This window comes from Pseudorasbora parva, chromosome 21 (assembly GCF_024679245.1).
Source record: "Pseudorasbora parva isolate DD20220531a chromosome 21, ASM2467924v1, whole genome shotgun sequence".
Lineage (NCBI taxonomy): Eukaryota > Metazoa > Chordata > Actinopteri > Cypriniformes > Gobionidae > Pseudorasbora > Pseudorasbora parva.
The window spans coordinates 41,665,243-41,678,167 of NC_090192.1; the positions used below are offsets into that span (position 1 = coordinate 41,665,243).

The 12,925-nt window shown below is 40.5% G+C and overlaps 2 protein-coding genes across 2 annotated transcripts in view; both read right to left on the reverse strand.

The window, feature by feature from the left end:
- ryr2a (ryanodine receptor 2a (cardiac)) overlaps positions 1-992 on the reverse strand; it is a 65,593-nt gene extending 64,601 nt beyond the window's left edge. Inside the window, exon 1 of the mRNA XM_067429640.1 lies at positions 808-992. The gene's annotated coding sequence lies outside the window, so the exon portion shown is untranslated. The remainder of the gene's footprint in view (positions 1-807) is intronic.
- Positions 993-4,886: 3,894 nt separating this feature from the next.
- mtr (5-methyltetrahydrofolate-homocysteine methyltransferase) overlaps positions 4,887-12,925 on the reverse strand; it is a 40,085-nt gene continuing 32,046 nt past the window's right edge. The window contains exon 33 of the mRNA XM_067429829.1: positions 4,887-5,419. Coding sequence (XP_067285930.1) covers positions 5,333-5,419 — 87 coding nt within the window. The 3' untranslated portion in view covers positions 4,887-5,332. The remainder of the gene's footprint in view (positions 5,420-12,925) is intronic.

Genomic DNA, 12,925 nt, shown 5'->3' on the forward strand with positions numbered 1-12,925 from the left:
AAAATTGTCAAAAAAGACAATCACGACATTATAGGCTAAACTTTGTGAGGTAAAAAGTCGACACACCGAGTCTGACATAACAAAGTTAATGATAAACGAATGAATAATTCTGATAACAATGTCAAATTTATGACACTCAAGTATGTCATAATTTCGACCTTTTTAATCTTGATTTATTACAGTATGCTACTTTCAAACGTTTTAGTTAAATAAAAGGCGAATTATAGTCTAACACACATTTTTGGTTCCCAAAACATGTATTTGTGTAACTTACGTTTTATTTTCGGTTTATGACACGCCGTTTTGATTTTTATTCATTCACAGCCTCTCAGGATATGAATTCATGATATCAATATTTATATTTTCACTACTGAAATCTAACCATATAGACACCATTCTTAAAATCAACAATTGCCATTAGTGACTGTTAATTTCTGATATCATATAGCCATTTTAGATATAGGCCTATCTGAAATTATATTGATATCAACAATTACATTTGAATGGCAGTCTATGACTTTTAAAAAGTGAAAATTGAATTGATATCGAGAATTCATATCCTGCGAATGAATAAAAATCAAAACGGGTGTCATTGGTTCGCCATTAAAGTTTTTATTACGGAAATACGACGTTTTTGGGCATTTGCATGTCTAACATTCTTTTTTTATCATATTATTTTACATATTCTGCCGCGTCCGTATATGATCAACACGATACGTTAAATATTCATTTTATTCAAAGACATTAAAAACGAACAACAATTACTTAATTTAACTAACGTTAACGTAGATAACATTAATATCTTACCACAGAATTAGCGGGACTTGCTTGTTTTGGTCAATAACGTAAACAAAAACTTTTCGGTTAACTTCGATCTTTCAATAAGACGTCGAATCTCTCGTAAATCACACTATACTATCGTGTATATATAAATTATAAACAGTTATTCAGTAAAAAGGTCGATAAACTAACGTTAGTCAGTCAGCAAAACGATATGACCGTTATTTTTAAATTAAGCGAGCGCGCGGTTTGGGACCAATAACATGGCAATACAAACAAAAAAAAGGATGAAAAAAATATATATTAATAAACCAACATTATTTCGTTTGTTATGATTTCTAGTTTTTTTCGCCATTTCATCTCATAAATATTATTATTTTTTTGTCGTACAAGAGCATATCATTAGATCCGAATCAGCAGATTCTGTGGTTTAGTGAAGCGATGTGACTCGGTTCTGCCGTTATTCTGATAAAAAAAAACTAAATATTTTAAGATAAAATAAGTTTACATCCAACTCACATTACAGACAGAAGTTTAAGATCTACAAAAAGACAAACACGTCTTTACAAAGCAAACACGCGAATGTGTTGATGTGAAACTATTTCAATATTAACTTTAGGTCAAAGCGGTTCTGATGACAAAAATATTGCGAATAAATATCGAGCTTTCCTCCCTGAGGGCATTCACAGTCAAACCCCTGAAACCTTTCTCAGACCACAGCCAAATCACACTCTATGTAAAACAATCTGAAACATCACCCAAACCAATTAGGACACCATATCAAATGAGCAAAATTATGTCATTTAAATGGACAGAAAACAGCGCCACTAATTACACCAACGCTGTCGAATCCACAGAAATACAATCCCTCTTAAATTCATTTCAAACACAGGTATTCCCTAAAAATCAATTCGGCATCAATCAGGAAGTTCAACATCTTAACAATCTATTCTACAAAACAGCACAAAAGAGTAATTTGACCTTTTTTAAACGAAAGAAAAAACATCTAGACACAGACAAATGGTTTGATTTGGACTGTAAGGCTCTGAGAAAAAACCTCCGAAATTTATCAAATCAAAAACACCGCCAACCAGACAATCCGGAGCTCCGCCTTCATTACTGTGAGGCGCTAAAACAATATAAAGCCACACTGCGGCGGAAAAAAGCACAGTTTTTGCAAAACCAGTTTGAAGAAATAGAAAAATCTACAAATTCACACAAATTTTGGGAAAAATTTAAATTATTGTACAAACCAAATCAAGAAATTCTGGCAATACAAGATGGGGAGACATGGAAAACCCACTTCCAAGAATTATATAGCCCAATTAAAATCCAAAATTCTAACCAAAATAATATAAATAATAAACTAGACAATTTGGAAAGATCAATTAAAGCAAACCAAAACCCCTTAGATTTCCCCATAACAATGGAAGAATTGGAAGACAAATTACGGGCCCTTGAGCCCAAGAAAGCCTGTGGTGTTGACAGCATCCTGAACGAGATGCTGAAACACACAGACCAAAGCTTCAAACTGGCCATGCTAAAGCTGTTCAATGATGTTCTGTGTGTCGGCTTCTTCCCTGAGATCTGGAACCAGGGCCTCATCAGCCCCATCCACAAGAGCGGAGACAAATTAGACCCTAACAACTACCGAGGCATCTGTGTGAACAGTAACCTGGGGAAGGTCCTCTGCAGTGTCTTAAACACCAGACTTCTAGACTTCCTTATGAAGCACAATGCCTTGAGTAAATGTCAAATCGGCTTTCTTCCAAAATGTCGCACATCTGACCATATTTTTACACTACAAACACTAATTGATAAATACGTACACCAAAACAAAGGACAAATTTTTGCTTGTTTCGTTGATTTCAAGAAAGCATTCGATTCAATCTGGCACACAGGATTATACCTAAAACTTATTGACAGTGGAATAGGGGGAAAATTCTATGATTTGATCAGATCAATGTACACGGCCAGCCAATGCGCTGTTAAAATCGGAAACAAAAGGACAGAATTCTTCCCCCAGGGGCGTGGCGTGAGACAGGGCTGCAGCTTAAGCCCCACCCTCTTCAACATCTACATCAACCAATTGGCCAACATATTAGAAGATGCTCCCATTCAAGGTCTCACGCTACACGACACAGACATTAAGTGTCTTCTCTATGCAGATGACCTGGTTCTCCTGTCGCCCACTAAAGAGGGTCTTCAGGACAGCCTGGATCTGCTGGAGGATTACTGTCAGTCCTGGGCCCTGACCGTTAACCTCCAGAAAACTAGAGTCATGATGTTCCAAAAGCGCTCCAGATCTCAGGGACCAACACACACGTTCACACTGTCACACAGAACCATTGAGACCACCAAAGCATACACTTACCTCGGCCTCAAAATAACTCCAACGGGTAACTTTACTCTGGCTGTGAATGAACTCAAGGAGAAAGCTCAACGGGCTTTCTATGCCATTAAAAGAACCATTAAATTCGACATCCCAATCCAAATTTGGCTCAAACTCTTCAAATCTATAATTGAACCAATTGTTTTATATGGCAGTGAAGTGTGGGGTCCTTCTATAAAATTTGATTTCTTAAATTGGGAAAAACATCCGACTGAAATTCTACATTTAGATTTCTGTAAAAGAATCCTCAAAGTCCAAAGAAAGACGCCAAACAACGGATGCAGGGCAGAATTAGGCCAATACCCTCTCCTTCTAAACATCCAAAAAAGAGCCATCAAATTCTGGAAACACCTGAAAACAAGCGACCCCAACACATACCATTACAAAGCCCTGAAACACCAAGAGCTGAGCGTGACGAGGAGTCCCCTGTGTCAGCTGGTGCTGAGACTGACTGAGCTCACACACACAGAGATCAGCCGGCCTCAGGACACACACACACTCGCACACATTCGGCCCTCAAAAATTATGATCACAGAACAAGAAAAGTACATCACCCATTGGACACACACCATTCAAAACCAGCACAAACTGGAATGTTATTCGGCCCTAAATCGAGAATACAGCGCCGCGCAGTACCTGAGCTCAGTGAGGGACGTGAGCCTCAGGAAAACCCTGACGATGTACAGACTCAGCGAGCACAGTCTGGCCATAGAGACGGGCCGGCGCAGACAGACCTGGCTCTCCCGTGAGGACAGACTCTGCTCGCACTGCATTCTGGGAGTGACAGAGACCGAGCTGCACTTCCTCACAGAATGCACAAAATACAAAAATATTAGAGATCATTATTACCCCCAAATTAATAAAATATTCCCCCATTTCAGCACCTGTAGCCCAACCCAAAAACTGAGCTACATTCTTGGTGAAGAAGCCAAATGCTCAAATATAGCTGCAAGATTTGTATCCTCTTGCCATCTCCTGAGGGACGAGCAAACACACAGCCCATAAACACACACTCTCTCACAGCCAATACACACTCCCTTTAGACCTGCACCCATGTATATAGTGTATATATGTTCAGCCTTTACATGTTTTCTATATTAAAATTAGCTTGATTTTCTTATCATAAATCTTTATTTATTTTACTATTCATATTTTGTTGTTTTTATTATTAATTTATTTTACTCTGAATTTTGTGTTGTTTTTATTATTAATTTATTTTATTATTAACTTATTTTATTATTAATATTTTGTTAAGTTTTTTATGATCAGTTGTTACAAATCACTTTATGTTGTCTTAATGCTTTGGCAATGCAAAATGTATGTTTTTGTCATGCCAATAAAGCTTCTTGAATTGAATTGAATTGAATAAACAATCCCTGCGTCTCAATCAGCTCCCTAGATCACTAGTCAGGGCACTGATCAGGACATAAGTCAATGGGCTGACTCCCTGATCAGTGCCCTGACTAGTGATCTAGGGAGTAGATTGAGACGCACTCAATTAGTGCTTGTACGGAGTATAAAGCGATATTTGTCTTAACATAGTCTTAACATATTGAACTGATAACAAATGTGATGAAATATATAAATGCAGGTGTACAACATTAAGGATAAACATCATCAGTGCACTTTATCAAATGATAATGTTTTTAGGATCGATGAAATATAATGGTGTGTGAGAGACCCGTGTAAAAAAAATAAATCTCTTAAATGTCAATATTTTTACACATTCATAATCACAGCAACACAGAGTTTATATTTATGCAGATTTATAAGACAATAAAGAGACCACATTTTACAACATTCATCTTGGTAGAAATTGTCACAATTTATCTCTTTAATTAACAAACCGATTTTTTTTTTTTTAAAGAATTAAAAACAGCAGGAATACATTTAATGATCGTCATAATACTGTCTAATATCAATACTGCAACAAGCTTAACACTTAACATTCGCTGAAGTTTGATCATCAGGATCCGCTCGAGTCTTTAAATTAAGATGCTCGCTCTTAACATTATTTTCTTGAAATGTAAGTTTCATAAGAAATCACTCAGGCCTAAAAATAAAACAAGTGCTCCGTTAAAAATAGAAATGTAATGATGCGCTCTGTAGTGTAAAGAAGAAGAGTTTGTTTGGCCCCGTAGAGTTTCGTGCGGTTTAATGTCAGTCTGTGTCGTAGCCCAGGATCGGACTCAGCCATCGCTCCACCTCGCTCACCTCCATCTGCTTCCTGTGCGCATAATCCTCCACCTGAGAGAGGGAGAGATAGATGGAGAGAGAGAGAGGGAGAGATAGATGGAGAGAGGAGGAGGGAGAAAAAGATGGAGAGAGGGAGAGATAGATGGAGAGAGAGAGATAGATGGAGAGAGGGGGAGGGAGGGAGAGATAGATGGAGAGAGGGGGAGGGAGGGAGAGATAGATGGAGAGAGGGGGAGGGAGGGAGAGATAGATGGAGAGAGGGGGAGGGAGAGATAGATGGAGAGAGGGGGAGGGAGAGATAGATGGAGAGAGGGGGAGGGAGAGATAGATGGAGAGAGGGGGAGATAGATGGAGAGAGGGGGAGGGAGAGATAGATGCAGAGAGAGGGAGGGAGAGATAGATGCAGAGAGGGGGAGGGAGAGATAGATGCAGAGAGGGGGAGGGAGAGATAGATGGAGAGAGGGAGAGAAAGATGGAGAGAGGGGGAGGGAGAGATAGATGGAGAGAGGGGGAGATAGATGGAGAGAGGGGGAGGGAGAGATAGATGGAGAGAGGGGGAGGGAGAGATAGATGGAGAGAGGGAGAGATAGATGGAGAGGGAGAGATAGATGGAGAGAGAGATAGATGGAGAGAGAGAGGGAGAGATAGATGGAGAGAGAGAGGGAGAGATAGATGGAGAGAGGAGGAGGGAGAGATAGATGGAGAGAGGGGGAGGGAGAGATAGATGGAGAGAGGGAGAGATAGATGGAGAGAGGGAGAGATAGATGGAGAGAGAGAGGGAGAGATAGATGGAGAGAGGGAGAGATAGAGGGAGAGAGATAGATGGAGAGGGAGGGGGGAGAGGGAGAAAGAGGGGGGAGAGAGGGAGAGAGAGAGGGAGAGGGAAAGAGAGAGAAGACTCAGACTAGTCATACTAATCTAACGCGTTACTCTAATCTGACGACTTTTCTCCAGTAGCGAGTAATCTAACGCGTTACTCTAATCTGACGACTTTTCTCCAGTAGCGAGTAATCTAACGCGTTACTCTAATCTGACGACGTTTCTCCAGTAGCGAGTAATCTAAGGCGTTACTCTAATCTGACGACGTTTCTCCAGTAGCGAGTAATCTAAGGCGTTACTCTAATCTGACGACTTTTCTCCAGTAGCGAGTAATCTAACGCGTTACTCTAATCTGACGACGTTTCTCCAGTAGCGAGTAATCTAACGCGTTACTCTAATCTGACGACTTTTCTCCAGTAGCGAGTAATCTAACGCGTTACTCTAATCTGACGACTTTTCTCCAGTAGCGAGTAATCTAACGCGTTACTCTAATCTGACGACTTTTCTCCAGTAGCGAGTAATCTAACGCGTTACTCTAATCTGACGACTTTTCTCCAGTAGCGAGTAATCTAACGCGTTACTCTAATCTGACGACGTTTCTCCAGTAGCGAGTAATCTAACGCGTTACTCTAATCTGACGACTTTTCTCCAGTAGCGAGTAATCTAACGCGTTACTCTAATCTGACGACGTTTCTCCAGTAGCGAGTAATCTAACGCGTTACTCTAATCTGACGACTTTTCTCCAGTAGCGAGTAATCTAACGCGTTACTCTAATCTGACGACTTTTCTCCAGTAGCGAGTAATCTAACGCGTTACTCTGATCTGACGACTTTTCTCCAGTAGCGAGTAATCTAACGCGTTACTCTAATCTGACGACTTTTCTCCAGTAGCGAGTAATCTAACGCGTTACTCTAATCTGACGACTTTTCTCCAGTAGCGAGTAATCTAACGCGTTACTCTAATCTGACCTCTTTTCTCCAGTAGTGAGTAATCTAACGCTTTACTCTATTCTGACGACTTTTCTCCAGTAGAGAGTAATCTAACGCGTTACTCTAATCTGACGACTTTTCTCCAGTAGCGAGTAATCTAACGCGTTACTCTAATCTGACGACTTTTCTCCAGTAGCGAGTAATCTAACGCGTTACTCTAATCTGATGACTTTTCTCCTGTAGCGAGTAATCTAACGCGTTACTCTAATCTGACGACTTTTCTCCAGTAGCGAGTAATCTAACGCATTACTCTAATCTGACGACTTTTCTCCAGTAGAGAGTAATCTAACGCGTTACTCTAATCTGACGACTTTTCTCCAGTAGCGAGTAATCTAACGCGTTACTCTAATCTGATGACTTTTCTCCAGTAGCGAGTAATCTAACGCGTTACTCTAATCTGACGACTTTTCTCCAGTAGCGAGTAATCTAACGCGCTACTCTAATCTGATGACTTTTCTCCAGTAGCGAGTAATCTAACGCGTTACTCTAATCTGATGACTTTTCTCCAGTAGCGAGTAATCTAACGCGTTACTCTAATCTGATGACTTTTCTCCAGTAGCGAGTAATCTAACGCGTTACTCTAATCTGATGACTTTTCTCCAGTAGCGAGTAATCTAACGCGCTACTCTAATCTGACGACTTTTCTCCAGTAGAGAGTAATCTAACGTGTTACTCTAATCTGACGACGTTTCTCCAGTAGCGAGTAATCTAACGCGTTACTCTAATCTGACGACGTTTCTCCAGTAGCGAGTAATCTAAGGCGTTACTCTAATCTGACGACGTTTCTCCAGTAGCGAGTAATCTAACGCGTTACTCTAATCTGACGACGTTTCTCCAGTAGCGAGTAATCTAACGCGTTACTCTAATCTGACGACTTTTCTCCAGTAGCGAGTAATCTAAGGCGTTACACTAATCTGACGACTTTTCTCCAGTAGCGAGTAATCTAACGCGTTACTCTAATCTGACGACTTTTCTCCAGTAGCGAGTAATCTAACGCGTTACTCTAATCTGACGACGTTTCTCCAGTAGCGAGTAATCTAACGCGTTACTCTAATCTGACGACTTTTCTCCAGTAGCGAGTAATCTAACGCGTTACTCTAATCTGACGACGTTTCTCCAGTAGCGAGTAATCTAACGCGTTACTCTAATCTGACGACGTTTCTCCAGTAGCGAGTAATCTAACGCGTTACTCTAATCTGACGACGTTTCTCCAGTAGCGAGTAATCTAACGCGTTACTCTAATCTGACGACTTTTCTCCAGTAGCGAGTAATCTAACGCGTTACTCTAATCTGACGACTTTTCTCCAGTAGCGAGTAATCTAACGCGTTACTCTAATCTGACCACTTTTCTCCAATAGCGAGTAATCTAACGCGTTACTCTAATCTGACGACTTTTCTCCAGTAGCGAGTAATCTAACGCGTTACTCTAATCTGACGACTTTTCTCCAGTAGCGAGTAATCTAACGCGTTACTCTAATCTGACTACTTTTCTCCAGTAGCGAGTAATCTAACGCGTTACTCTAATCTGATGACTTTTCTCCAGTAGCGAGTAATCTAACGCGTTACTCTAATCTGACTACTTTTCTCCAGTAGCGAGTAATCTAACGCGTTACTCTAATCTGACGACTTTTCTCCAGTAGCGAGTAATCTAACGCGTTACTCTAATCTGACGACTTTTCTCCAGTAGCGAGTAATCTAACGCGTTACTCTAATCTGACCTCTTTTCTCCAGTAGTGAGTAATCTAACGCTTTACTCTATTCTGACGACTTTTCTCCAGTAGAGAGTAATCTAACGCGTTACTCTAATCTGACGACTTTTCTCCAGTAGCGAGTAATCTAACGCGTTACTCTAATCTGATGACTTTTCTCCAGTAGCGAGTAATCTAACGCGTTACTCTAATCTGATGACTTTTCTCCAGTAGCGAGTAATCTAACGCGTTACTCTAATCTGATGACTTTTCTCCAGTAGCGAGTAATCTAACGCGTTACTCTAATCTGATGACTTTTCTCCAGTAGCGAGTAATCTAACGCGTTACTCTAATCTGATGACTTTTCTCCAGTAGCGAGTAATCTAACGCGTTACTCTAATCTGACGACTTTTCTCCAGTAGCGAGTAATCTAACGCGTTACTCTAATCTGACGACTTTTCTCCAGTAGAGAGTAATCTAACGCGTTACTCTAATCTGACGACTTTTCTCCAGTAGAGAGTAATCTAACGCGTTACTCTAATCTGACGACTTTTCTCCAGTAGAGAGTAATCTAACGCGTTACTCTAATCTGACGACTTTTCTCCAGTAGCGAGTAATCTAACGCGTTACTCTAATCTGACGACTTTTCTCCAGTAGCGAGTAATCTAACGCGTTACTCTAATCTGACGACTTTTCTCCAGTAGAGAGTAATCTAACGCGTTACTCTAATCTGACGACTTTTCTCCAGTAGCGAGTAATCTAACGCATTACTCTAATCTGACGACTTTTCTCCAGTAGCGAGTAATCTAACGCGTTACTCTAATCTGACGACTTTTCTCCAGTAGAGAGTAATCTAACGCGTTACTCTAATCTGACGACTTTTCTCCAGTAGAGAGTAATCTAACGCATTACTCTAATCTGACGACTTTTCTCCAGTAGCGAGTAATCTAACGCATTACTCTAATCTGACGACTTTTCTCCAGTAGAGAGTAATCTAACGCGTTACTCTAATCTGACGACTTTTCTCCAGTAGCGAGTAATCTAACGCGTTACTCTAATCTGATGACTTTTCTCCAGTAGCGAGTAATCTAACGCATTACTCTAATCTGACGACTTTTCTCCAGTAGAGAGTAATCTAACGCGTTACTCTAATCTGATGACTTTTCTCCAGTAGAGAGTAATCTAACGCATTACTCTAATCTGACGACTTTTCTCCAGTAGTGAGTAATCTAACGCGTTACTCTAATCTGACGACTTTTCTCCAGTAGAGAGTAATCTAACGCGTTACTCTAATCTGATGACTTTTCTCCAGTAGAGAGTAATCTAACGCATTACTCTAATCTGACGACTTTTCTCCAGTAGAGAGTAATCTAACGCGTTACTCTAATCTGACGACTTTTCTCCAGTAGCGAGTAATCTAACGCATTACTCTAATCTGAAGACTTTTCTCCAGTAGCGAGTAATCTAACGCGTTACTCTAATCTGACGACTTTTCTCCAGTAGCGAGTAATCTAACGCGTTACTCTAATCTGACGACTTTTCTCCAGTAGCGAGTAATCTAACGCGTTACTCTAATCTGACGACTTTTCTCCAGTAGTGAGTAATCTAACGCGTTACTCTAATCTGATGACTTTTCTCCAGTAGCGAGTAATCTAACGCGTTACTCTAATCTGATGACTTTTCTCCAGTAGCGAGTAATCTAACGCGTTACTCTAATCTGATGACTTTTCTCCAGTAGCGAGTAATCTAACGCGTTACTCTAATCTGATGACTTTTCTCCAGTAGCGAGTAATCTAACGCGTTACTCTAATCTGATGACTTTTCTCCAGTAGCGAGTAATCTAACGCGTTACTCTAATCTGATGACTTTTCTCCAGTAGCGAGTAATCTAACGCGTTACTCTAATCTGATGACTTTTCTCCAGTAGCGAGTAATCTAACGCGTTACTCTAATCTGATGACTTTTCTCCAGTAGCGAGTAATCTAACGCGTTACTCTAATCTGATGACTTTTCTCCAGTAGCGAGTAATCTAACGCGTTACTCTAATCTGACGACTTTTCTCCAGTAGCGAGTAATCTAACGCGTTACTCTAATCTGACGACTTTTCTCCAGTAGAGAGTAATCTAACGCGTTACTCTAATCTGACGACTTTTCTCCAGTAGAGAGTAATCTAACGCGTTACTCTAATCTGACGACTTTTCTCCAGTAGAGAGTAATCTAACGCGTTACTCTAATCTGACGACTTTTCTCCAGTAGCGAGTAATCTAACGCGTTACTCTAATCTGACGACTTTTCTCCAGTAGCGAGTAATCTAACGCGTTACTCTAATCTGACGACTTTTCTCCAGTAGCGAGTAATCTAACGCGTTACTCTAATCTGACGACTTTTCTCCAGTAGCGAGTAATCTAACGCGTTACTCTAATCTGACGACTTTTCTCCAGTAGCGAGTAATCTAACGCGTTACTCTAATCTGACGACTTTTCTCCAGTAGAGAGTAATCTAACGCGTTACTCTAATCTGACGACTTTTCTCCAGTAGCGAGTAATCTAACGCATTACTCTAATCTGACGACTTTTCTCCAGTAGCGAGTAATCTAACGCGTTACTCTAATCTGACGACTTTTCTCCAGTAGAGAGTAATCTAACGCGTTACTCTAATCTGACGACTTTTCTCCAGTAGAGTAATCTAACGCATTACTCTAATCTGACGACTTTTCTCCAGTAGCGAGTAATCTAACGCATTACTCTAATCTGACGACTTTTCTCCAGTAGAGAGTAATCTAACGCGTTACTCTAATCTGACGACTTTTCTCCAGTAGCGAGTAATCTAACGCGTTACTCTAATCTGATGACTTTTCTCCAGTAGCGAGTAATCTAACGCATTACTCTAATCTGACGACTTTTCTCCAGTAGAGAGTAATCTAACGCGTTACTCTAATCTGATGACTTTTCTCCAGTAGAGAGTAATCTAACGCATTACTCTAATCTGACGACTTTTCTCCAGTAGTGAGTAATCTAACGCGTTACTCTAATCTGACGACTTTTCTCCAGTAGAGAGTAATCTAACGCGTTACTCTAATCTGATGACTTTTCTCCAGTAGAGAGTAATCTAACGCATTACTCTAATCTGACGACTTTTCTCCAGTAGAGAGTAATCTAACGCGTTACTCTAATCTGACGACTTTTCTCCAGTAGCGAGTAATCTAACGCATTACTCTAATCTGAAGACTTTTCTCCAGTAGCGAGTAATCTAACGCGTTACTCTAATCTGACGACTTTTCTCCAGTAGCGAGTAATCTAACGCGTTACTCTAATCTGACGACTTTTCTCCAGTAGCGAGTAATCTAACGCGTTACTCTAATCTGACGACTTTTCTCCAGTAGCGAGTAATCTAACGCGTTACTCTAATCTGACGACTTTTCTCCAGTAGCGAGTAATCTAACGCGTTACTCTAATCTGACGACTTTTCTCCAGTAGAGAGTAATCTAACGCGTTACTCTAATCTGACGACTTTTCTCCAGTAGAGAGTAATCTAACGCGTTACTCTAATCTGACGACTTTTCTCCAGTACAGAGTAATCTAACGCGTTACTCTAATCTGACGACTTTTCTCCAGTAGCGAGTAATCTAACGCGTTACTCTAATCTGACGACTTTTCTCCAGTAGCGAGTAATCTAACGCGTTACTCTAATCTGACGACTTTTCTCCAGTAGCGAGTAATCTAACGCGTTACTCTAATCTGACGACTTTTCTCCAGTAGCGAGTAATCTAACGCGTTACTCTAATCTGACGACTTTTCTCCAGTAGAGAGTAATCTAACGCGTTACTCTAATCTGACGACTTTTCTCCAGTAGCGAGTAATCTAACGCGTTACTCTAATCTGACGACTTTTCTCCAGTAGCGAGTAATCTAACGCGTTACTCTAATCTGACGACTTTTCTCCAGTAGAGAGTAATCTAACGCGTTACTCTAATCTGACGACTTTTCTCCAGTAGAGAGTAATCTAACGCATTACTCTAATCTGACGACTTTTCTCCAGTAGCGAGTAATCTAACGCGTTACTC